At 40.9% G+C, this 27,264-nt stretch overlaps 1 protein-coding gene across 2 annotated transcripts; it reads left to right on the top strand.

Annotated features, from left to right (window-relative positions):
* The first annotated feature begins 1 nt into the window (after window position 1).
* On the top strand, window positions 2-27,264 carry xxylt1 (xyloside xylosyltransferase 1). 2 transcript variants are annotated; one of them, XM_061779825.1, is made up of 6 exons: window positions 2-150; window positions 512-573; window positions 1,737-2,340; window positions 8,172-8,319; window positions 17,409-17,541; window positions 26,164-27,264. In XM_061779825.1, the coding sequence occupies exons 3-6, from the start codon at window positions 1,822-1,824 to the stop codon at window positions 26,558-26,560; spliced, it is 1,197 nt and encodes a 398-aa protein (XP_061635809.1). In that variant the 5' UTR covers window positions 2-150; window positions 512-573; window positions 1,737-1,821; the 3' UTR covers window positions 26,561-27,264. The 2 variants fall into 2 exon arrangements, with proteins under 2 accessions (XP_061635809.1, XP_061635810.1); XM_061779826.1 differs by lacking the exons at window positions 2-150; window positions 512-573 and adding an exon at window positions 1,414-1,432.

Here is a 27,264-nt window from a genome sequence, read left to right as displayed (position 1 = left end):
AAACATTCAATGCAACATGACCCGATGCGAGTGGGCGTGCCGTGAGCAAGGTTGTGGGTCGTCTGCTGCTAGCTTGCTGTTGTAAATCAGACCACTCCAAATGTCGGATAAGTAAACCACACGATTACTGTTGTTTTTTTCGACAACAAGGTATGCACATTTACGTCACAATTCTCAATAGTTGCATGTGTTACACTTGGGTTTTCGTTGAGTTGGCAACCATGCGTAGCGCGGTAGCTTATAACTACTATAACTTGCCATGATACATCTTTTAAAAAAAATTTTTTAATTATTGTTATTATATCGCATTTATGAAGTGAATTGTGCTTTGCCTTTTTGGCCAGATTTTTATTTTCTGGTCAAATAAAGGTGTTGATGATTGGTAGTGCTCATTAGCCTGTTTGTCAACGGGACTCAGTTTTGTTGATGTTATGATTATATTGCATCGTATATTACTGCACCAGTATTAGAAACGCACTGTATGTTTAACGAAACCTGTTTAACATTTTAGAGTGTGGATCCTGAAAACAAGTTGTCAAGATGAAACCGCAGAAAGCAGCAACTGTAAATAATGTAAGTGAGTTATGAATACGTACGAAAATTCTACCTGTGCATACAATTAGACGTAAAGCTGGGCAGTGACAAAACTACGACGAAAGCTGTTGTTTTTCGTAATCTGTAATGTAAACATGAGTCGCGCGCAGCTGTCACGACTCACTTTGATTGGCCCGCGAAGCCCAGTAGAAGACTTTGTGTGCGGACTTTCTTGTCTCGTTTGATTGGTGAACTTGAGTTTAACGTCACTGTGGTAATCACGGTGGATTGGAGCAATGGCCCCCAATGCGGAAGTCGAAAACGAAAGTCTAAAAATAGATCGTGCCCGCAGTCATTGATAAAGTAGCGGCATGTCGATTATTGTAACGGAAAAAAGTACCGTTTCTTCTTAACATACATACTCAGGTAAAAATAAAAAGTATACTTCCCTAAAACTACTCTGACAAATACAATTTATCCAAAATGTTATTTCATTAAATGTAACGGAGTAATTGTAGCATGTTGCTACCCACCTCTGTTTATGATGTAGATTATAGACGATTGTATTGTACAATAAATATTTTATACCATATCTACGATATACAGTATATTTAGACCTATTTATTGATAAGGTCTACAGTAATTCATCATTTTGATAATTTTTTATGTCATGTATTCAGATTCAAACAAGTTTCAGCTTCCCATTTGAGGTTTGTAAATTGCATGATTTAGTTAAGAAAAACGAAACACAAGAAAAACAGATTTATAGCTTAAGCTCGATCACTCTACTTAAATTAGCTCTGACAAGTCTTTGCAAGCCTCTTAAATGGATCCTTTTTGCCTCTTTTACCACGACCAGTTCCACCCCGTTGCACCAATAAGAATACAAAAGGAATAGGTAAAGGTATCATTTTTCATGTTTCGCTCTATGGTTCGATTCTGTCACTGTCATCGTCAATAATTGGGTGTATATATCCATTCTGTGTGGTGTTTAAAATATGATTTGTAACTCCGTTAATTATAGTTAGTGTTTTGTTAAAGAAGAGTAGCATGGAATAAAAGTTTTTAATTGTGTTTTCTTAGAGAAATATTATTTGAAACATCTCATCCTATGTGTAAGTGGCATGTGTGTGAATTTTAGTTAATTTTGTTTTTAGTGTTGTCTTAACACCTGGACTGACGGGTGCATGTTTCTTTTTCAGGAACTGAATAGAAATGCCCCTGAACCGGAGTGACAAAAATATGGTGACAGTTTTGCCTCCATTTTTCTGACATGAGCGTGCAGACATGCGCATCCTCAAACTAGCATACATAATCATGGCCAGGGTCAGTACGTTTAGATCCCTTCAGTTTGTGCTGCTCCTGGCCGCTGCCCTGGCTGTGATGGCGTTCTACTACTTCGGCTCAGAGAATCAGAACTTCTCCAGCACCACCAAGAGGATCAAACTTTCTCAGGCAAGCCACAACACCAACAGAAACGATGCAGACCTGACCGTAGACACCAGGTTTTCCCAGGTTGACGGGTCCGAGAAGGAGGAAAAGGCAGAGAGCGATAAGTTTCGATCTATAAAGAGCGGCGACAAGACAATGGACCAACGCTACAATGTTCTCATGATGTTCACTAAAGTGGACAAAAGCCGCAGCCTCCAGGACAAGTTCACGGTGGCCATGTTGTCTATGGTCAAATATGCGCAGTTCTTGGAAGGAGAGGTGCTGGTGCTTCATTTTGTGAGTGATCAGGCCAGTAAAGAACTGGGAGAGAAGATGCTTCAGGAATTCCTCACAAATGCAACGTTCAAGTATGAGGTAGGCATAATAATATCTGCAGTGTTTCCTGTGTGGTTTAGCAAGATAAAAAGAAAACTATCTTTGCATTAGATTGCATTCGATTACAGTGGTGCTCTGAGATACGTTTTTAAGTCGTTCTGTGACCACACTAGTAACTCAAAACACTCGTATCTCAAATAGTCTTTCCTGATTGAAATTAATGGAAATGCCATTAATCCGTTCCAGCCTCCCCGCCCGAAAAAACAACAAAATATGTTAGTGTTTTTGAAGTAAATTAGCCCTCTATAATATTGTAATTAAGAAAAACAAAAGCGTAATAACAAAATGAAATATATTGGAAAATTATTTCACAGTTTGTGCATTATGATTTAATGCTTCAATTCAATTCATGCTGCTCTTCTGGTGTGCCCAACCTTGGCCACCGGGGGGTGTATAATACTGTCACACAGCCAAACGAAGCGAATAGGTCTTCTTTATTTGTTTACATTCACATTGTCACTGTTCTCAGGGACTCAGGCTTCAATGATAGCAGTCTTTTTTTCACAGAGGATAAATAATATATGCCTTAGTGTTGGGCGATGTATCGTGAAGCTCGATTCAGTCAAGATTTTATTAAAGCTCAATATGGAAAGGGGATCATTGATTTTATTTTCTATACTTTTTGCTACTCCACGAGACTTCCGTGTGGAAATAGACCAATATGCTTTTTTCAGGGCCCATACCGATACTGATTAATTGGGGAGTAATATTTGGAGCCGATATTTATTTGCTGTAAAAAAATAAACAAAATTTAAAAAAGGAAAATATTGGTGTCAAAATTTTAAATAATGCAAAGTCCAACACTTTTGACAGGGTCATTATAATTGGTGACTTTGACATCCATCTTGACAATGGATCGAACTCACTTGCCCTAGACTTTTTAAACATCGGCAATTGTTTTAACCTTGTGAAGCACGTCTCTGGCCTTACTTGTCACCGTGGAGACACGCTTGATATAGTCTTGACTTTGGGCATGCCACATAACACCCTAAATATCATTGAATTTGCCTCTGACCACGATTGCCTATATTTGTACAGTCCCCCAACAATCCAGTAATAATAATAATCATTTCCCGCATTTTACTTCATTTTTTCAAGCTAAATCTCTAATTTGTCCAATTGCCCTGCCCGTTTCACTTGTATCAATGGTTTTGTTAATTGGTTTAATAATTTATGTACATCAGCTCTTGATTATTCTGCTCCTATCATTTCCAGATATGCCGTAGTTATTAACACAACTCTGTGGATCAATGAAAGTGTCAGACAGCAAATAAGGCAATGTACTGTAGGAGAGCAGAACGTTGATGGGAAAACACATTCTTCAAACCAATCATTTGGAAATGAAAGCTTTACAACTTAAACTTAATCAATCTATTAAAGATTAGAGACAGAAATGGCTTGATTCTTTTGAACTGATCAATACTAATAGAAATAATCCAACTGAGGATGAACATGTACGAAAATGTACAGTAAAATAAACGCGCATACCAACGAGAAATACATATACTGTTTGTACATGTATCCACTCCAATTAATGTTTCTCACGCGTTCCTATCAGAATAACATATTTTCCAAATACGCCGTTCGGAAACTCGTATGTCTGTACCGTCGTGAACCTATCTCCTTAAATTTTTTTACGACCTGTCCACAACACACCCAGAATCACAGCTCTATCAGGTCATTTTTATGTCTTATTCAGTATATTTATCATCACAGTTGAAAAACAAGTTAATTGTGCATTGCTATTTATTTTACGTATTTAAGTATTAAGTTTTGTATTACAATGTTTTAATAACGCTTTTTTTTTTTTTTTAATTGTTTTTTTCTTAATCTTGAACTATTTTGTTACCGATCTATTTTGGCACAAACTATATAAAAAAACTTTTCTCTCTCTCTACAAGCCAAGAGTTTGATGGTAGTTACCGTACTCCAATGTCCCACAAGGGGGCAGTGTTGGCTCAATAACGAGTGCTGTGAGGAATCCTTAACCCAATGTGTTGTGTTGCAAGGCAAAACAAGGACACTCTCTGCCACATGCAGTGTTATCCAGTTTTCCTTTTTTGTGTCTACACGCCTCTTAACACTCAGAATTTTCCAATTTGAAGCAGCTAAAGAACACATGGTGCGTCACTCCTATCCTATTCTGGCGAAAACAACTTGAAAACATCCACAATACAATTTGTTTGACAGGTGACATTTTAGTGGTACACTTTGTGCCGTTTGTTGGTACCAGCTAAGCCCCATTTACACGCAGCAGATGACTTTAGTTGATGACCATCTCCTTCCGTTAGATCAGTTATTCTCAAAGTGTGGCACGAGAACCAGTAGTGGTCCACGGGTTCTCTCTAATGGTACGCGAAAGAATCACTGAATTAAAAATCCAACTCAAATTTACAACATTTAAAAGAGGCAATACAATCAAACAGAATGATACTTGTAGCTATGCAAAGCCTGTTTTTTTTATCCAGTACTGTATATTTTTTTACTTTTCAAGTACAGTACACTGTTTATGTAGAGTTCATTTGTATTTAACTTAAGTACAATATAATAGACTTGCATTTAATCTTCATGGAAAAAAATATGTTCAAGTTTAATATGACTTTTACATGCAAGGCATTTAAATGTAATCATTATTTAAGTAGTCCTGTTTTTTGTAATGTTCAAACTTTGCATATTGTTAGTGGCTTACAATATAAAATTATATTTTTGATAAATACTTGTTAGGAATAAGACTGCTGCCTCTTTTGTAAAGCACATCTGTTTGGTTATTATGGTGGTGCTTAGAGAGCCAAGTATTTTTTTGAGGTGGTACTTGGTGTGAAAAGCTTGAGAACCACTGCTTAAGATGGCTTCCTTTTTTTCTAACCTATGTGCAGAAATGACAACATGTAACACTGTCCCTAAAACCTCAATATCCTAAAGAAATCCGGAAATTTTTAACAGCATGTACTGTAGTTGCTTGTGAATTACTGTTATATTAACAACGAGCTGTCTCTTATATCACATTTAGTTACCCAATTTTCATTCACTGCAAAAGTCTGGTCTCTCAGAGGCAGTGAGCATTATGCTCAATAACTGTTCACATATTCTTCTCCAAAGCACATGTTCATTTGAAAGGTATAAACGGTTTCAACATGGATAGGAAAGGCATCTTGTTCAAGATGTTATGACAAAAATATTTTCAATTAACCCAAGATTCCAACAGTTGAGATGGAAGTTGTTGTTGGTGGCGTACATGAGCAGGTTGAGAACGGCAACAAAAAAAAGTCAAGGAAAAGCATCCATCATCTTCAGTGAATTTGAAGTAAAATTAGCAACAACTTTGAGTTACTTGCATTTTTATTTGTTAAATTTGTAACATTTGGCTGGAAATGGCAAAAAAAAAAACAAGATGAAGTTGTGTTACAGATTACTGAAAAATATTCTCAATTTTCCTAGTTTAAATTTGAAAATTATTCATATCCGAGGCGGCACGGTGGCCGACTGGTTAGAGCGTCAGCCTCACAGTTCTGAGGTGCGGGGTTCAATCCCCGTCCCCGCCTGTGTGGAGTTTGCATGTTCTCCCCGTGCCTGTGTGGGTTTTCTCCGGGCACTCCGGTTTCCTCCCACATCCCAAAAACATGCATTAATTGGAGACTCTAAATTGCCCGTAGGCATGACTGTGAGTGCGAATGGTTGTTTGTTTCAATGTGCCCTGCGATTGGCTGGCAACCAGTTCAGGGTGTACCCCGCCTCCTGCCCGATGACAGCTGGGATAGGTTCCAGCACGCCCGCGACCCTAGTGAGGAGAAGCGGCTCAGATAATGGATGGATGGATGGATTCATATCCGACCCTGATCTTATAGGACAATTTTGAGGAAACACAATATTTTGCACATTCTAAAAGGATTACAAGTTTTCTAGCATCATCGAAAAGATACACTTTTTGTGCCCAGTATGTACAAAAGATTCTACTGCATTTTAGTGGTGGTGAATAACTTTGTTTTTAGCATTTGTTATAGATAACTTTCGTTGCCAAATAAATCAAATGCACGTTAGAACTTGTAATGTCTCCTCTCTTGCAGTCAGAATATCACCTACTTTTAACCTCAGATTGCCACAATGATGTGTCAAAGTCAAACTCCCTCATTCTTTGTTTTAACCTGAAAATACAAGACATAAATGATTATACCAAAATGAACAGAAAACTGACCACAAAACTGTAGTATGAACCGAACTATTGATTTTGTGAACTGTTCTACCCCTTGTACAAAGACATAACATATAATAATAATAGTTAATAATAATAATTATTAAGACCAACAACAAGAATAACAACAACAAGAATAAAAATGATTTTGATTTATATAGCGCTTTTCAAGGAACACAAAGACATTACAATTGCACGCATTATTAATTCACTCCACAGTCACACCCGGGTGGTGGTAAGCTACCACAGCTGTCCTGGGGCATGGCTGCCATTCTGTGCCTTCGGCCCCTCTGACCACCACCAAACATCCAACCACAACCAACCACATTAATTCATGGGCAATTTTGGTTTAAGTGTCTTGCCCAGGGACACAATGACAACGTGCGCTTGGATAGGGATAAAAATATCACACATTTGTTGAAAGCCAGGAATCATGAGCTGTGTATTATGTTAAAGATCTCGTACCATGGAACTCTAAAGACAATATTTTCATTATGCGTTACAGTATTTAAAGGGGAACTAAACTCAAGAATTTTTAAAGCAAGAATAGATTGCATCTGCCAGCACTGGTCAAATCACAGTACTCTGATCAATAATGGGTTTTCGTGGAACAAGAATTCAACAGAATAATTAATCAATGTAATGTGGCACAATGTTGGGCGAAATCATTATCAGCTGCAGACCGGAAGTGAAGTCAAAGCAGCAGTAGCGAGTTGCCAGCTAACACAGCTCCCTATTGAACCGTGTCGCTGACAGACTGCAGAGAACGATGGCTTCAGTCATTCGATCCTGTGAACTGTATACCAGTCATCAGAGGAAGCGTAGACGAGTAAAAGTGTTTTACATCAGCTTCTTGCTGTGAAAGAGCCGCAAAAAGGATCCGGATCAGCTCACTGAGTACATATACATGTAGATGGTGACATTTATAATAATTTTTTATAATGTAGCTTTTGTACATTGAATGAAATTGAATATGTGTCTTGTTGCTTCTGAATATTTACTAGCTGTGTGGTTTACATAGTAAATAAAGCAGGCACGCCGACATTTTGCTGTGCTGTATTGGCTAACACGCTTCACTCTCATGAGAGTGAAAAAACCTAAACACGGCGGCTGCCATGAGCACAAAGGTAGATGCAATGTATTAAACTGTTTTTTGGGGGGCTTTTAGAATTAATACTTTGCGGATTTAACAAAACAGCAACTGATTAAGAGCATTATGCACATTTAAAATAAATAAATTTGCAACAATTCAAAACAAAAAAAGTGTTGACATTTTTGTTTTAGTTCCTAAGATGGGCCGGCTGTGTGTTGGTACAGCGGGTCGTCCACTGACCGGTTTGCGGTTTGAATCCCGGCTCTAAATGTTTGCTGTCGACACTGAACCTTAACTTGTCTCCAGGTTGGCATTGTAAACGAGAATAATAGTAATAATAATAATAACAATAAGTTCCCCGTTAAGCTACTTTAGGAGTAATAATTTAACAGTTTAGACATCTGCCCTGTGTTCTTGGTTATTTTGTTCATTATTGTCTTTGGGTGTTGCATTCATTAAAAGGCAGAAATAACATTGGTTTTTAGATTTTACTCTAAAACCAGTTGCACTGTGTTACTGTCCACTCAGGTGTTGTTCCACGACGTGGAAGCCCTCACTCACAAGCTGTTCCCAATTGTGGAGGTCTTGCAGAAGCACTTCAGCGCTGGCTCCGGGGCATATTACAGCGACGCCATCTTCTTCCTGTCTGTAGCCATGCACCACATTTTGCCAGAAAGTAAGTCAAATATCGGCACGGAATGGATGTCCTGATCCGATCAAAAAATCAGGACGGATCACAAGATTTTCAGCGTATCCATATTGGCAGAAAAAGATTGGCTTTTTTTTGTTGACAGAGCAGGCTTCACACTTCAAAATACAGCATGTATTTGTAGATCCAAATAGCAACAGTCGAACGAGTATGTTGCTGTTGACTGAAGTGTCACTTTTTTATGCCGACACACCGTAACGATTCGGCTCCGTGTGGTGAGAGAAAGAGACGAAAGGCACAAAAAGGTATTATAATCAAGATAGTTGTCAGGCATTGTCTACCTTCAAAAATCACTGGATGGAGACAGGAAATCCATATTATCATCTGACTAGACCGTTGAATCATCTAAACGTATTTGCACTTCTTGTTCATGCAAAGAGACACGTAGACCCTCCTTTAAAGCAGACTATTTTGTTACTTGATGCATTCTTCAAACTTCTTCAAATCAGAAGTGGATTTACTGTAAATTGAATTAAAACCCCAAAGTCAAAAAAACATATCTTACTGCAACATCAATCAAGCCACTATTTACTATTTGAATTAAGTATTTCAAACTAATTGTGGAAAGTTGGACACAAATGTTATTTTGGGTTATGATAGATTGCATGGCCCCAAAATTGGTGGTGTTCTACTTAAAACAGTGAGCTAGTGCATTTGGGGCATTATCATTTAATTGAAAAGCAAAATAGTCCGATTGCTATGTATGGGAAAAATGTGTTACTGCTGTCTTACATCAACTGTCTTCCAAGCAATCCCATTTGTGTAAAACACGTAATAGTTGCTGCATCACATAGCGTTCATGAAATCGATCTTCATCCTGGGGCAACTGTTTGTCGTCACAGTTGACACACAACATGGACTGATACTGCAGGTCGCACACACTAAAGTAAAGTGATGTCCACACAGAGACAAGTGCATTGTTGGACCCTTGCGAATGACACCCTGAATGGCCAAGGAAATACGTCATTATGCATCAGTCAGACTTTGTATCCTGTTGAAAACAAAATGGTTGTTCAACGGGGAGAACATGATGCTGTGAATCACATGTGTGGATTCCAGAGAATGTGAGGGTGTTGATCATTTCAAGTAGGTGATAACAAGGCATGGCCGTGCGTATTTTCTGGCTTGTGACTCCAAAAGGTAACAGTGCAACACAACTGTGAGACATAATCCACTTTACGCGGAACTTCAATCATGTCACCTAACCCGGAAAACGGGTTAGCAGACTTAATCTGTGCGCAGCCAAACTACGATAGTTACGGTTTGAACCCGAAATTTCTAAAATATTCATTTCTTTACCGCTGCCGTCTTCTGACAGAAGTTAAATACGTGTATATCATTTATTGATACATAAAGTTGAAATCAGATGTTTACATATACTATATACAAACCTTCCCTCCCTTAGAGAGATCCCTCATGCTTTCAAAGCTCTCTGCGGACTGTAGACCTGTAAGATGTTATGACAAAAATGTCAGGAAAGGTCTGCTAGAACTTCTGAACATTATTTGGGGTCAATCAGAGAACCACTGCTTAAGATGAACTGTACATAAACAGTGTACTGTAAATGGTGGCAGGTGTTTGGTGACTCTCTTTCTTTTAACATGAGTTTAAATATGATTGGTTAATTCTCAACACAGTCGCATCCCCAGCTATAAGAAGTTGTGCATATTTGCGCAAGTACATTATCTAGTTATTTATTTTTCTTTCCCCTCGTGAATTTTTTTTTTTGTGTTTTTCATTGAGTTGTACAGGTTAAAGGTCATTAAACATGAAAATATCACAATGACCTAGCATTTAAACAGGGTCGTGTAGACTTTTTATATTCACTGTAACTGCAGTCAATTTTTGGCCACACACACAACATAAGCAAGTAACTGTTCTTGGGCACCACTCAGACTGATAGTCTTAGACCACAGCAGCTGAAATAAGTTTTTAACGCGTCACCATTTTTCTCACTAAATATATTTCCAAAGGTGCTATTGATATGAAATTTTCACCAGATGTTGGGAACAACCCAAGTAATCCATACATACACAGAAAGTAGAAAAAGTAAGAAGTATTGAACACATAAGGAAAAGGGAATGAATGAATATGAGCTAGTTCAGTTTTAATTGATGGCCTACAAAAAGGTCTCATTGCTAAGGTGTGACTCAAGACACATTTCATGATGGGTTGAGCTGTCTCAAGACCATCGCAAACTAATTGTTGCAAAACATAACAATGGCATTGCTTACAGGTGCATATCTAAGCTTCTGAATGTTCCAGTGAGCACGGTTGGGGACAGAATACGTAAGTTGAAAACCAATCATACCACCATAAATTTGCCTCGATCCGGTAAACTACTGGTAAACTTTACATTATTGAAGGAAGGATTAATCGGCAAATGTACATCTACAAGGATGATGAAAATGAAACGAGGAAGGACATTTCAACAGGATCATGATCCAAAACATACTTCCAAGGAAACTCTGCTTGTGTGGAGGAATGGGCCCAAATCACACCAGAGCAATGCATGCGACTAGTTTCTCCTTACAGGAGGGGTCTTGAAGCTGTCATTGCAAACAAAAGCTTTTGTACAAAGTATTAAATAAATACCAGTTGGCGTGTTCAATACTTTTTCCCTGTGTCATTTCCCATTATTACACAGAGCTTATTTGTTTTACTTTCTTTGTACTGTATGTATGGCTTACTAGGGTCTGGTGAAATTTTCATGTCAATATCACCTTTGGAAATATATTTAGTGAGAAAAATGGTGACGTGTTAAATACTTATTTCAGCCGCTGTATCTCTGCATGTATTCCAGTAAAAATAATAATAAAAAGTATTTCCCCACTTCTGGTGTGATTAAAATCTACCTCCACACAGACTTGAAAAGAAGATATCCCCCCAAGCAACTGTAACGCCTAACTGTAAAGTTATTTTAGTAAATCAGATGCCAGAAGAAAGTAAGTTCTGGAAAAATCTAATGTTTTAGCAATGGCAAGTCGAGGAAAATTAATCTTATGTAAGGATTCAAGGAATTGATTAACTGCAATTGAATAATTAAGCTGTTTCAAATAATGTTGACAATATTTAATTATAGATTTCATTTGATTATAATGTCATATAATGAAGACAAAAACTAAGCTTTGGAAAAATCATTATAAAAGTAAAATTTGTGTCCAATAATAACACTGGAGAACACAATTTTTGTTGCGTTAGGTTCGACAGCTGTTTTTAACTAATTTTTGGGTGCGGAATCCAAAACTCAGTTTTACTCTATCCCATCATGTTTTTTGAACTACAGGATCCCCGCAACAAAAAACAGCATAAAATGAAATAGAACTTACAACGGTATGCCCATGGTTACAAGGTTAAGAGAAAAGCCCGCACAAATCCTCTTAATTCCTACTATATTACCTTTCTGTATGCAGATATTGATTGTACTGACCTATTGGGAGCTGCACACACCTCTCACCACACTGTCTCAATTGTGACTGCACAAACAAGTTGCCACGTAGCTGTAAATGAGTCCAATCGTAATCAGCCGGCAAGTCTTACTACAGCTAGTCAGTGGAATTTTGCATATCTGGAGGGTAAACTTGACGTGCTCGAAAAATAACTGACTGCAATTTTGGAATCAGCATGCCAATTTTAGTTTTTAATCAGCATAAAAATCTAACTCAACGGAAATGTTTTTTATTAATTTTTCCCCAGTGTAATTGATGTGAAAAGTATCCTTGATGCGTCATAAATGCAAATAAGGATATAATAAGTATTTGAAGTGATTTCATGTGATGTGTTTCTGGAAAATTGTGTCCATTCCGTATTGGCAAAAACAGAAAACAATGACCCTCAGTAAATAGGCTTTAAGTGCTCACATCAGGGGGGATATTAGGGCCTAATGAGATTGACCCAAATTCTTCCTGGAAAAAAGTGTGCTTAGATAACAGTGTGCCTTTTGTTTGTAGCCGAATGTAGGTGTTGCTACATGGTGCTATCTCCTCTGACCAGAGGCTTTAGCTCGCTCTGAGCTTCTATAATGATATTATTCGTCCAATAAACCATCAACGTTCCCACAACAAGCAGTACAACACAAGAAAAGCAAAGACTTTAGTCATGTCAATTCTATTTTGTCCCATACTAGTCTCAAATACTGAACTGAATTTTTGAAACAAATGTCATAGTTTATTATCAAAAAGAAGTAGGAAATGATTGATTGGTTTAGTTGAAGAAAAATGAAGAAGAAAAATCCAGGTTTAGTCTGACTTTTTTTAGACACACCATAAGTTCTATAATTACCAGCAGACTCAGTCTGTACCGTTTACAAAATATCTGTGATTTATGTTTGATCATTCCTAATATTCAATCAATGCAACAACAAAAGTCCAAGTTACAATGCAGTTTAGGGCCTGGCTATATGATTCTGTTTATAATGAAAGCTGTGTTATTGTAGCTGATAAGATGGATAAGATGCAGATAGATGAGATGCAGATGCAACTGGGTGGATGCCAGGCCAACTAGTAGTTGTTTTCAGGTTTGTGTGACCGTGGATCATTGCATTTGTGCTCTGTTTTTATGTAGACATAACACTTACTGTATGTCACATAATGCTAATAAAAGAAAATACAGCTTAGCCCTTCTTTCACCCCAACAGTTGTGCCAAGTCCAACATTTAAGATCAGAGCTACCTCAACACATTGTCGTCACAATTAAATACCCACTTTCTGTATAGTTCCACTCATAGTAGTTAGGCTGGGTTAGTGCAAGCCAACAGAGTTAATCACTAGTCAGAGCCCCTCTCTGTTGAAGTAGTACATAATGGCATTGTGATGTGGAGCTAGCTTCCATGTTTGAAGAGCATAGAAAACAGGATGGCTCTTTTTCAGTCACTTGCTTCCGCATTTGAGGTGTCAGAAAAGAAATATATATTTCAAATTCAGTGACAGCAGTGACACCAGGAGTCTGTGGCGTGGTATTCAGATCATTACGGACTGTAAACCCTCACCACAGACCTGCGACAGCTCCACCTCCCTGCTAAATGAGCTAAATTACTTCTTTGCTCGCTTTGAGGCACACAACAGCACCCCTGCACACAAGACTCCACCCCCTCCTGGTGACCAGGTGCTGACACTGACCCGGGACAACGTGAAAAGCTCTCTCAACAGGATCAAAACACGAAAAGCCCTGGGCCCAGATAACATACCTAGTCGTGTTCTGAGGGACTGTGCAGCAGAACTCACAGATGTCTTCACGGTCATCATTAACACCTCCTTGAGTCGGGGTGTTGTTCCTACCTGCTTCAAAGCCACCACCATCGTCCCGGTCCCGTAGAAGTCTTCTCACTCCTGCCTCAATGACTACCGTCCGGTAGCGCTCACTCCCGTTCCGGTTGAAGTGGTTCGAGCGGCTCGTCATGCACCAGATCAAGTCCCGCCCCCCTCTCCTTGGACCCCTTCCAGTTTGCATATCGGACCAACCGGTGAACCAATGACGCCATTTCCACCACCCTCCAATCTCCCCTCACACACCTGGACTCTAAGGACTCGTATCTCAGAATGCTGTTTATAGACTTCAGCTCACCATTCAATTCAATACCATCATCCCTCAACAACTGATTCACAAACTGGACCAGCTGGGGCTTTACCACAACCACGTTTTACCACAACAGACCGATACAAAGTCTGCATCACTGCAGACGCTGCACCGATCCGCCTGTCGATCTCCCGTTCCATTCTTCCCTCACTCGTGAACAAGACCCTAAGAACTCCTCCACTTCGGGCAGGATCTCATCCCCGACCTGGAGAGGGCACGCCACCCTTTTCCGACTGAGGACCATGGTCTCAGATTTGGAGGTGCTGATTCTCAACCCAGCCGCTTCACACTCTGCTGTGAACTGCTCCAGTGAGAGTTGGCGATCACGGCTTGATGACGTCAACAGAACCACATCATCTGCAAAAAGCAGAGATGCAATACTGAGGCCACCAAACCGGACCCCTTCTACGCCTCGGCTGCGCCTTGAAATTCTGTCCATAAACGTTATGAACAGAATCTGTGACAAAGGGCAGCCTTGGCGGAGTCCAACCGTCACCGGAAACAAGTGCGACTTACTGCCGGATATGCGGACCAAACTCTGACTCCGGTCGTACAGGGACCGAACAGCCCGTATCAGGGGGTTCGGTACCCCATACTCCCGAAGCACCCCCCACAGGACCCCCCGAGGGACACGGTCGAATGCCTTCTCCAAGTCCACAAAACACATGTAGACTGGTTGGGCGAACTCCCATGCACCCTCGAGTACCCTGCCGAGGGTGTAAAGCTGGTCCACTGTTCCACGGCCAGGACGAAAACCACACTGCTCCTCCTGAATCTGAGATTTGACTTCCCGACGGACCCTCCTCTCCAGCACCCCTGAATAGACCTTACCAGGGAGGCTGAGGAGTGTGATTTCCCCTGTAGTTGGAACACACCCTCCGGTCCCCCTTCTTAAAAAGGGGGACCACCACCCCAGTCTGCCAATCCAGAGGCACTGTCCCCGATGTCCACGTGATGTTTCAGAGGCATGTCAAGCAGGACAGCCCCACAACATCCAGAGTCTTTAGGAACTCCGGGCAAATCTCACCCCCTTGCCACCGAGGAGCTTTTTAATCATCTCGGTGACCTCAACCCCAGAGATAGGAGAGCCTGCCTCAGAGAACCCAGACTCTGCTTCCTCATGGGAAAGCGTGTCGGTGGAATTGAGGAGGTCTTCGAAGTATTCTCCCCACCGGCTCACAACGTCCCGAGTCGAGGTCAGCAGCGCCCCATCCCCACTATAAACAGTGTTGATGGTGCACTGCTTCCCCCTCCTTAGACGCCGGATGAAGCCATCCGGAAGTCTTTCTCCATGACCTCACCGAACTCCTCCCATACCAGAGTTTTTGCTTCAGCACCCACCAAAGCTGCATTCCGCTTGGCCAGCCGGTACCCATCAGCTGCCTCAGGAGTCCCACAGTCCAAAAAGGCCCGATAGGACTCCTTCAGCTTGACGGCATCCCTCACTGTTGGTGTCCACCAATGGGTTCGGGGATTGCCGCCACGACAGGCACCGACCACCTTACGGCCACAGCTCCGGTCGGCCGCCTCTCGAGAGGAGTGGGACCAGAGCCCAAGCTGTGTGTGGAGGCGAGTCCAACTATATCTAGTCAGAACTTCTCGACCTCACACACCAGCTCGGGCTCCTTCCCTGGCAGAGAGGTGACATTCCACGTCCCTAGAGCCAAGTTCTGTAGCCGGGGATCGGATCGCCAAGGTCCCTGCCTTCGGCTACCGCCCAGGTCACACTGCACTGCCCGGCCGGGCCCCATGGGTGCAGGCCCGGCCACCAGGCGCTCGCCTTCGAGCCCCACCTCCATGCCTTGCTCCAGAGGGGGGACCCGGTGACCCGCGTCCGGGAAAGGGAAACCTAGATCCATTTGTTTCTTTCTTCATATGGGGTTTTGGAGCCGTGCTTTGTCTGGTCCATCACCTAGGACCTGTTTGCCATGTTTGACCCTACCAGGGGCGTGAAGCCCCAGACAACTTAGCTCATATAGAAAAATTGTCAATTAAAGCACCTTGAACCAAATGTTCCCCTTCTGAGTAATCTCCCTAAATGCACTGTAGTGCACTTTCCCAGCGTTCTCTGCCATGGCCTCATGCACTCCTGGAAAGATTCTTCTGGGAACCTCCATAGCTCTTTCCTCCCTTATTGATGTTATCCATGTCTTCAAACTGGGTACCCTTGATGACTCCCTTTAGCTGGGGAAAGAGAAAGCCAGGTTGGGTGAGTAAGGAGGGAGGTTGCTCGAGCACAACAATGTTTTTCTCGGCCAAGAACTATCGGATCTTTAGGGCATTGTGAGCATGAATGTTGTCATGATGAAGAAGCCACGAGTTGTCCTGCCACAACTTCTCGTGCACTGAACGAAAAAAATGCCGCAGGATCTCTTTGGAGACATGCTTGGTGCCTTCACAGATGTGTAAGTTACCCATGCCATTGGCACTAACACAGCCCCATACCATCACAGATGCTGGTTTTTGAAATTTGCGTCCATAACAGTCCGAATGGTTCTTTTCCTCTTTGGCCCGGAGGACACGATGTCCACAATTTCCAAAACCAATTTGAAATGTGAACTCGTCGGACCACAGAACACTTTTCCACTTTGCATCAGTCCATCTTAGATGAGCTCCTGTGTTCCTGAGCCCATGTGGTGATATCCTTTACACATTGATGTCGGTTTTTGATGCAGTGCCGCCTGAGGGATCGAAGGTCACAGGCATTCAATGTTAGTTTTCGGCCTTTTCTGACTATTTTTTCGCGCACTTGTTCACAAAGAGGTGAACCTCGCCCCATCTTTGCTTGTGAATGACTGAGCAATTCAGGGAAACTCCTTTTATACCGAATCATGGCACCCACCTGTTCCCAATTACCCTGTTCACCTGTTCTTTTTTGCCACCTGTCCCAGCTTTTTTGGAACGCGTTGCAGCCATAAAATTCCAAGTTAATGATTATTTGCTAAAAACAATAAAGTTTATCAGTTTGAACATTAAATATCTTGTCTTTGTAGTGTATTCAATTAAATATAGGTTGAACATGATTTGCGAATCATTGTATTCTGTTTTTATTTATGTTTAACACAACATCCCAACTTTATTGGAATTGGGGTTGTACAATAATTATGGTTTGTCTATGACAACATGACTATTTCCCGTTATTTCATTAACCATACCAACTCAAAAATCATGGGAAGTTGAAACAATGACCAGATAAAACTTGACTGACTACAAATTGAATACAATTTTATTCACAAACAAGCTGTGTTCATCATTCAGCACCTCTATGCTAGAAGCTGGACAATGCGCACTTTGAGGTTTTTATAATGTAGAGTACATATGCCTCCGTGACCTTTTATTTATTTGCACATCTTTATGGCAGACTGTTTTGTGTAACATCTTTAACTCACCCAGAGACTCTTATTTCCTGAATGAATTGCTTGTGTGTTTATACAGCTGCTCAGAAGTCATACAGATTCTGATTACTTTTTTCCTTCTTTCAGATTTGACGCGCATTGTGCAGCTTGACCTTGATCTGAAGTACAGGACCAACATCAGGGACCTCTTCCAGGAATTTGAACGCTTCCCACCAGGAGCAGTGCTTGGCATTGTCAGGGAGATGCAGCCAGTGTACAGGTATTTCTTCGCACACTATCACCTTTTACAGATGACGCTTTGTCAAGAAATGTGCTTGAAATTGTTTATTCAGTACCAGTTTTTGAGTGATCTTACTTTCAAACATTAGAGGTAGGGCTGCACAATATGGCCCAAAACCAATATCTCCATGTTTTTTGGCTATATCGCAATACGCAATGTATATCTTGATATTCTGATTTCTCCTGTAAATCACTATATAAATGTTTAAACCTTTGACTCATAAAATGACACCAGTATAATGACTCAAGAAGACACTACAGTTGGATTGGGACATGAAAATGAAATATTCTCAGTTTTAAGATGATAGAAAAACATGCATCCATGCAGGAGTTTTCTGGATGGGCAGGGGAGTGTGCTGCTTACTGTGTGAGGCGGACCAGCAGAGAGTGAAAGAAAAAAACATTACGCTCTGAGGATTTGTATTCGATGGTCGCAATATAGTAATTTTATACGTCTGGCCAAGGTTACAAAAAAAATTCTGCTGCACTTAAGGTTCCTAAGAGCACAGTGGCATCCATAATGCTTAAATGGAAGACGTTTGGGACGACCAGAACCCCTCCTAGAGCTGGCCATCCGGCCAAACTGAGCAATCGGGGGAGAAGAGCCTTGGTGAGAGAGATAAAGAAGAACCCAAAGATCACTGTGGCTGACCTCCAGAGATGCAGTCAGGAAATGGGAGAAAGTTCTAGAAAGCCCTCAACCAGTCAGGGCTTTATGGCAGAGTGGCCCAACGGATGCCTCTCCTCAGTGCAAGGCACATGAAAGCCCGCATGGAGTTTGCTAAAAATAACACCTGAAGAAATCCAAAATGGTGAAAAATAAGATTCTCTGGTCTGATGAGACCAAGAGAGAACATTTTGACCTTAATTCTAAGCGGTATGTGGAGAAAACCAGGCATTGCTTATCACCTGTCCAATACAGTCCCAACAGTGAAGCATGGTGGTGGCAGCATCATGCTGAGGGAGTGTTTTTCAGATGCAGGGGCAGGACGACTGTTCCTCAGATGTTTGCTCATGAATGCCCACTGTATTTCTTGCTGAGGTGTTAGTGGCGTAATGCTGGCCTGCTCTTTTATTCTCTGGAGATTACTGAGAAGTTGGCACAGAGACGCTTCTAATCAGCAAAGGCTTTGTTGCCGTGCTGTGGTTCACGTGTCCCCTGTCTCTTTGTTCCCTTTTTGAGGGGAAATTAACAGTCTGGTCACTCTTCTAAACTGACAATTCACAGCCACATATGGATTACGATTTTTCCATGTTGGCTGGACTGTTGATGTAAAAAAAAAAGCGTCCATATACAGTATTTATACGTTTTGTATTTTTAGTTGCATTTCTATTAATGGAAATGTGCTTCCTCCTGCTAGCATGTAGGCTTATATACAGACTAATGACTAACTGACTGCAAAAGTCATCAGTCATCAAGACTCTGGTGCATTTAGTTGAACAAGACTTTTTTTAATTTCTACGTTCTTGACATTTGCATTTTTGTTGTTTTTTACCCAACCAGAAACTTTTCAAGACATCGTTAAAATGCTAGCGTGTGCTTGTTTGCATTTTAAATTCAAAGCTCTTTGTTCCTTTCCTCTTTTCCCCGCTCCGGTCCACCTTACGAATGTAACTCAACCATTACATCACATTTTTTCCTCCCAACCACACTGGGCATCAAAGTGGACGTGCGTGCGTGCGTGCGTGCGTGCGTGCGTGCGTGCGTGAGTGAGTGAGTGAGTGAGTGTGTGTGAGTGAGTGAGTGAGTGAGTGAGTGAGTGAGTGAGTGAGTGAGTGAGTTGGTATTTGCGAAGCTTGGTACGACTATGTGAAGTGAGGTCAGCTGGGAAGTTATTGCAGCTGCTTACTGGAACAAACGCTAAGGCTGGGTGTTTCCTCCACGTGTTCATCATCGTTGTTCAAGAAACAAAGGACTATTTAATTTTGGTCTCAAGGTGTTTAAAGAAGAACAGTTATTATATATAGGGCAAAATATCTGTAGACAATCAAGCGTCAAAGTTAAAAATGGGGACAGTTTTTGGCATAGATGTGCATCTGTAGCAGATAGCTGAAACATCTGCCATCCTGTTGTGACCAGACACCATAGATTTAACAGAAAAACAGCACACTCACAAAGAGCAAATACTGGGTCAGTATCTATGTGGCCCAGATTTGATAACCAAGTCTCGTAAGGACAGCCCTACCACTGGCAGTAAAGTTTCTGAAAGAAATTAAAAAGTGTCAACAGCAGTACGTAATTCACATCACTGAGGATATTACTTTTCTGTCTGCCTTCTACCCACATAGACAGTCATACAAAATGCATTGTATAAGCCAACTTGATAAAGGATTTACTTTGAATATAAGCACTATGTAGAGAAAAAGTCTCTAATTAATTATTCTGGCTTAATAAAGGCTAAACCTGGCATGGTGACCGAGTGTTTAGCACAGCTGCCTCAAAGTTCTGAGGTTGGGGGTTGGAGTAGCATCATGCAAGAATAATAGCAAAGAAATAAATATCCAAAAAATATCTATCGGCATATTGAAAACATCAGGAAATTAAAATGAGTAGAAAGAGCACAGCAATCTACAGCAGCTGAAATAAGTATTAAACACGTCACCATTTTTCTCATTAAATATATTTCGAAAGGTGCTATCGATGTGAAAATTTCACCAGATGTTGGGAACAACTCAAGTAATCCATACATACAAAGAAAGTAGAACAAATAAGCTCGGAAATTAAGTTGTGTGTAATAAAGTGAAATAACACAGGGAAAAAGTATTGAACACACCAACTGGTATTTATTTTAATACTTTGTACAAAAGCCTTTCTTTGCAATGACAGCTTCAAGGCGCCTCCTGTATGGCGAAACTAGTCTCATGCATTGCTCTGGTGTGATTTGGGCCCATTCCTCCACACAAGCAGTCTTCAAATCTTGAAGGTTCCATGGGCTTCTTTCATTGACCTTGAATTTCAGTTCTTTCCATAGATTTTCGATTGGATTCAAGTCAGGTGATTGACTGGGCCATTCTAGCAGCTTTATTTTTTTTCTTTGAAACCAATTGAGATTTTCCTTGGCAGTATGTTTTGGATCATTATTCTGCTGAAATGTCCACCCTCGTTTCATTTTCATCATCCTCGTAAATGGCAGTAGATTTGCCCATTCATCCTTCCTTCAATAATGTGAAGTTTACCAGTACCATTTTCTGAAAAGCAGGCCCACACCATCATGTTCCCACCTGCGAACTTCAGTTGGTGTGGTGTTTTGAGGGTGATGTGCAGTGCCATTCCTCCTCCAAATGTGGTGTGCAATATGGCATCCAAAGAGTTCAATTTTGCTGTCATCCGACCAGACTATATTCTCCCAATATTTAACTGGCTTGTCCAAATGTTGTTCAGCAACCTTTAAACGGGCTTTGATATGCTTTTTTTTTTCAGCAATGGGGTCTTGCGTGGTGAGCGTGCATACAGGCCACGGCGGCGGAGTACATTACTCACTGTTTTCCTTGTGACAACAGTACCTGATAATTCCAGGTATTTTTAAAGCTCTCCACAGGTAGTCCTTGGCTCTTGGAGAACTCTTCTGATTATTCTTTGCACTCCTCTGTCCGAAATCTTGCGAGGAGCACTTGATCGAGGCAAATGTATGGTGGTATGATTGGCTTTCCACTTACGTATTACGGCCCCAACCGTGCTCACTGGAACGTTCAGAAGCATAGATATGCGCCTGTAACCACTGCCATCGTTATGTTTTGCAGCAATTAGATTGCGATGGTCTTGAGACAGCTCTCTGCTCTTATTCATCATGAGACGTGTCTTGACTCACACCTTGGCATTGAGACCTTTTTTGTAGGCCATCAATTAGGACTGAACCAGCTGATATTCATTTGCACTGACAAGGGGCTGGATTGCTGTTTGATTATTGATAGATTTTAGATTTTGATTATGTCTTGGCGGCACGGTGGTCGACTGGTTAGAGCGTTTGCCTCACAGTTCTGAGGAGTGGGGTTCAATCCCTGTCCCCGCCTGTGTGAAGTTTGCATGTTCTCCCTGTGCCTGCGTGGGTTTTCTCCGGACACTCCGGTTTCGTCCCACATCCCCCAAAACATGCATGATAGGTTAATTGACAACTCTAAATTGCCCGTAGGTATGAATCTGAGTGCGAATGGTTGTTTGTTTGTATGTACCCTGCAATTAGCTGGCAATGAGTTCAGGGTGTACCACGCCTCCTGCCCGATGAGAGGCGGGATAGGCTCCAGTACGCCTGCAACCCTAGTGAGGAGAAGCGGCTCAGAAAATGGATGGATGGCTTTCCATGCCTTTTTGCACCTCCCTTTCTTCATGTGTTCAATACTTTTTCCCTGCGTCACATTTTTAGACAACATTATTTATGAGCTTATTTGTTCTCCTTTCTTTGTATGGATGGATTAATTAGGTTGTTCCCAACATCTGGTGAAATCTTCATGTCAATAGCACCTTTGAAAGTATATTTAGTGAGAAAAATGGTGACGTGTTAAATACTTATTTCAGCCGTTGTATGTGTCAAATGTACATGAATAATAAATACATAGTATGCAGATGTGAACCCAAACTGTACCTGTAAAGTGAATGTGAATAGCAGCAAGAAATGGGAACAGTATTGTATTTTGCAAAACCTATACACATACAGTAAATACATTATAAGCAGCTGAGAATGAAAAACACCAAGTAGTTGATAATTAACACTGGCAATACTGTCAGCAGAGGATTGACTCCTATACTTAAAATGAAAAAACAAACAGAATCCTCTGAATGTGTATGAAAGCAACATGACTAGGCACCAATCGTACTATACCTGGAACAACACGATTACACATTATAGCTTCTTTCCTAAATAAATACTGGCATTCACTTTAAGTTTGAGAAATAAATGTCATGTACATTATACTCTTTACATGTGTATTCACTGCTTAACACAGCAGACAAGAGCATTGAATCTGTACTGGCAAGTCATAGTATGCATCCTCTCCTCGGGAGAACTTTCCTGTTTTGAACAGTCAGCTCCCACTCCTATTGGGTGCTAATGGACAGAGTATTATTCAGGACAATGCTTCCTCTCCTATTCAGGCCACATCCTGCAACTGAGAAGTTCAATATTAGAAGTGGGGGGGGGGGGGGGGGGGAAGCTTCATGTCCTTACACTACAGCTACTTGTGTCATGGATACAAGTTACAAACACAACACAATGAATTACTTTACGAGACCATTTGCTAATTTACCATAAAACGTAGCCAACTGAGCACACTGATATATAAGCTAGACCCACTAAATTGAAATAAACTGAACATTGCCTGTTTTAACGCTGCACATCTTACACGTCCAGTGGTGCCTTGAGATGTGAGTTGAATTTGTTCCCGTGACCAAGCTCGTAAGTCAAAACACTCAAATATTTTTTCCCCACTGAAATGAAGGGAAATGCTATTACTATAATCGGTTTCAGCCTTCCCCAAAACCCTACAAAAGGTTTTTTGGTTTGTTTGTTTGTTTGTTTTTGATCAGGAAAAAACACTCTAATATTATACTTTTTTAAAATCATATGGCATTAACATTATTTAGGCGGCACGGTGGGGGACTGGTTAGCACATCCGCCTCACAGTTCTGATGACCTGGGTTCAAATCCGGTCTCGCTTGTGTGGAGTTTGCATGTTGGTGAAAACGTGGGTTTTCTCCGGGCACTCCGGTTTCCTCCCACATCCCAAAAACATGCACGGTAGGTTAATTGAAGACCCTTAATTGCCCATAAGTATGAACGTGAGTGCGAATGGTTGTTTGTTTATATGTGCCCTGCGATTGGCTGGTGACCAGTTCAGAGTGTGCCCCGCCTCCTGCCCGCAGTTAGCTGGGATAGGCTCCAGCATACCCGTGACCCTAGTGTAGATAAGAGGTGTAGAAAATGGATGGATGGACATTATTTAATAGAATGTAAAGAATAAAAAAAATTGTGCATCATTATTAATTAATTGTGACTCCTTTTGGTGTGCACGACTTGGCCACCGAGAAGCCAGGATAATACAGTTATGCAAACACAAACAAATAGTTTCCAAACTAATGTAAGTGACTGTAAGCTGCAGTGATATTAGATGTTGTTTTTCACAGAGTTTGTCTACATGTGTTGATGTACCGTTTGTGTTCAAATATCAATTGCTTAAAGGGTTATAACATCAGTTAGCTATGGGATTTTGCATTATGTGTTAAGATTAATTTTATGGAAGGCAAACGTCTATGGTTGTACATGTGTAATTCTCTTTGTTGTATGTTAAGTTTGATAGTAAACTTAAACTGAGAGTGGCATTATACAGCTTGAAGCCTCTTTATTAAAGGTTTTCCATCGGCCGAACTGGTACTACGACTGCTGCTTGCCACCACATAGCGCGCGTATCTCAAAGTTTTGCACGCAAGTAAAAGCGGTTCTCGGTTAGTCGTATCTCAGGGCACATGCACACGTTCGCTTGACAGTGGCAGTAGACACGGGTATAGTTGATCGATGATGTAAACAAGTAATACATACATATATTCATCAAGTGCTCTGGCTCCAACATCCCATTTTATTTTAATTGAAGATTTGTCCAAAGGTGGGAATGGTTGACTCTATCTATGTTCCCTATGATTGACGTGTGATGATTTGCCTATCGCCAGCTGGGTTAGATCCATGTCACCCAAGACCTTATTTAGGATAAGTAGTAGAAAATGGATGGATGTAAGTAAACGCTGTGATAATGTTTACTGACTGAGCCTACTTTGAATGTGTAGCAGCGCACGTACACTCAGTGTAACACTACTCTGCAGGGACTTAAACAGTGGACAAGCTACAGCTGCTTGGATGTAGGTCATGAATAGCATCAAGTGATGACTCAAACAAAATGCATTTCCCACTTGTGCTTTCACGGTGCGCACATTGTGAGTGAATCTTGTATAACAAGCATCATGCTTCATCCTCTGACACTGTTTCACACGGTTCATTCTGCAGCAAGAGGGCAAGCATAGGAGAGTGCTTTGTAAACGGAGTCAATGTTTCTGCAAGTTAAGTGTCATTCCACGCGTTCCGATTATTTTTACAGAAGAGATGCCCAACAAAACCACATAAAAAATATATTTGGATATACTGGATTTATTTAGTAATTCATATTATACTTATCCAATCTAGAAATTAACAAAGTCATGTTTTCTATATTTGTATGTATTTTTCACTTCTACTGTGTCTCAATAAGGGAACCAAATTATTACAAACATCTCACAGTATGATGGAGTACATTCCTCCACCTCTATCACAGTGTCAATCAAAAATAAAAAATCACTCTAACTTTGCATTCCTTGCAGCTCTGTCTGACGGAATTAACAAAATATTTGAAAAAAAGGTCCGTATTACAACCTTACATCTCACGGGTGCTCGCCTTGCGTTTCACTATGAAATGCTACCAGACTTTTGCCATTTTCTGCCTTTTCCTCTTGCATTTTTCTTGCACCTTTGCGCTTCCCGCGTCAGCAACCAAGCTTCATTTCACTTCTGCTTTTTCGATGATGACGTAATTGCGTTGTCACATCCGTGCGTCCGTCGGGCACAGCAAACAATCTGTGATTTACTGTTTTACTTTTGTTTTATGAGGCGAAAAGGAAAATTTTGCCTTGTAATTAGCGATGCGAGACCAATAATTCGAGCCTTGCGTTATTTGGATGTGTGGGTTATTGTGTTAGCTCTGTTGCGCCACTAATGTAACGTCCGAGACGGTAAACACCACAACAGTCTCCCTTCTATGATGTCATCCTTGTGCTTCACTCTCCAGGCATGACTAATCAATTGGCGCTCAATTAAACTTACAAGAATGCAACAGCTGAAATAAGCATGCGTTTGTTGGTCATGCCAGAGAGTGGTGCGCAGCAATTACGTTCAAAGAGGTGACTGTTGTTTCGCTTTTCCCTTGTGAGCTGAGTTCAATAAACAGAGTCTGTGCAGTGTGTTACCAGTCACCCTTGATGCCCTACACCTCGGACGCTACATTAACATTTTATGAACAATGAATGAATGTTAATGTAACTGCAGCAGTGCTCCTACTTTTCTGTACATTGGCACATTTATAATACGGCACTGCTACAGGAGCATGGATGTAAATATACATTACAATGTACGCAACAACGATTTACATTCCTTGAAAACTGGTTGTGCTACCACATTTTTTCAATGAAATCTTTATTATTAATATTTTACTTGGATATTGCTGTTATCTTTTTTTTTATTATTTATTTATTTATTTATTTTTTTCTGTGTAAAATGTTTTGCTAATAAATAAAAAAATATGAGAGAAAATTCCCATTAATTTCATGTAATTTTAAGGACAAATACTGTATTGGGATATTAAATTACCTATATTGGTATATACATTTTGGTCCATAACACACAGCACAACTGTGCTGTGGGAAAATGGATATCGATTACTGTAGCATTTTACACTTTTCCTTGAACTCTTCCGTTGGGCTCTTCTTTACAACTTGTGTTAACAGAAAAATTGAAGACAAAGGGAACAGAACTGTTGCGTTATCAGCCCATTGATGAATTGTCAGCTGACATCTCCTCTTCACACACAGACACACTTTCTGGCAGTACCGCAAGGAAAACCCTCAAACCAGAGTGGGTGACCCTCCGCCCGAGGGTCTCCCCGGCTTCAACAGTGGTGTGATGTTACTGGACCTCGCCGCAATGAGGGCCTCTGCTCTCTATAACCAACTGCTGGAAACGAGAAATGTGACCAAGCTAGCTAACAAGTACAGCATCAGAGGCAACCTCGGGGACCAGGACTTCTACACAATGATCAGCATGGAGCACCCAGAACTGTTTTACTCCCTGGCCTGTGGTTGGAACCGACAACTGTGTACCTGGTGGAGGGACCACGGCTACGGAGATGTTTTTCAGTTGTATTATCGGTGTGATGGACCCATCTATATCTACCACGGGAACTGTAACAGCCCCATACCAAATGATTAATGACAGGTACTGGAAATCCAGTGTTTTTTAACATAATTTGACTCTCCCATCTATAGCTTACAAAAATACCAGCGTCTTTGTCGTAACAGACTGTGCCCTTTGCTGGTCAACAGGCTACTAAGATCTACTAACTTGCACCACTGTTACTGTAGACTATACATGAAAACTCTGCTTCAAATCGCGTCTGTTGGTTGTGTGTTTTACACATTTTTGTTCATGTGTGAGTACCCAGCTACCACCCTATTGCTATGGTTACCAAGTCCCCGACTGGCGACTATTATCCTTTCACCGGGTGTATGCGTCAATTAGTGTTTGTATGTTTTACTCATGTTTAATATATTGTTGTTGTTAGCTTTTTTCCTAGTATTGTCTTGAGACACTTCAACTGTCTAACCTATTTTTTGTAGGATCTTGACCAAAAAAAAAAAAAAAAAACACTGACCCACTTTTGAGCTGTCAGTCTGATTCAGATAAATGTCAGCACTCGATATTCATCTCTTATATGTCTGAGGTGATGGCTGGTGAAGGTTCTGCATTAAGATAATCACGCTACCCAACACTCTTGAACAGAAACATTATTTCAAATCTGTATGTTTCCCATGAATTGACCCTTAGCTGTAATATTTTTAAGTTCTTTTTAAAATAGCTCTGTTGTGAACTCTTGATTGCACTTTACAATAATTAAAACTCATGCTGAAACATCA

This window comes from Phyllopteryx taeniolatus, chromosome 7 (genome assembly GCF_024500385.1).
Source record: "Phyllopteryx taeniolatus isolate TA_2022b chromosome 7, UOR_Ptae_1.2, whole genome shotgun sequence".
Lineage (NCBI taxonomy): Eukaryota > Metazoa > Chordata > Actinopteri > Syngnathiformes > Syngnathidae > Phyllopteryx > Phyllopteryx taeniolatus.
The sequence above is the reverse complement of the archived record's forward strand: the minus strand, read 5'-3'. Positions and strand labels throughout refer to the sequence as shown.

Bases quoted from the DNA above. Each gene is read 5' to 3' on its own strand.
- xxylt1 (XM_061779825.1), top strand. From the start codon at position 1,822: ATGCGCATCCTCAAACTAGCATACATAATCATGGCCAGGGTCAGTACG. The intron at 8,320-17,408 runs GTAAGTCAAATA...TCCTTCTTTCAG, and splicing joins GCACCACATTTTGCCAGAAA to ATTTGACGCGCATTGTGCAG. The intron at 17,542-26,163 runs GTATTTCTTCGC...CTTCACACACAG, and splicing joins GAGATGCAGCCAGTGTACAG to ACACACTTTCTGGCAGTACC.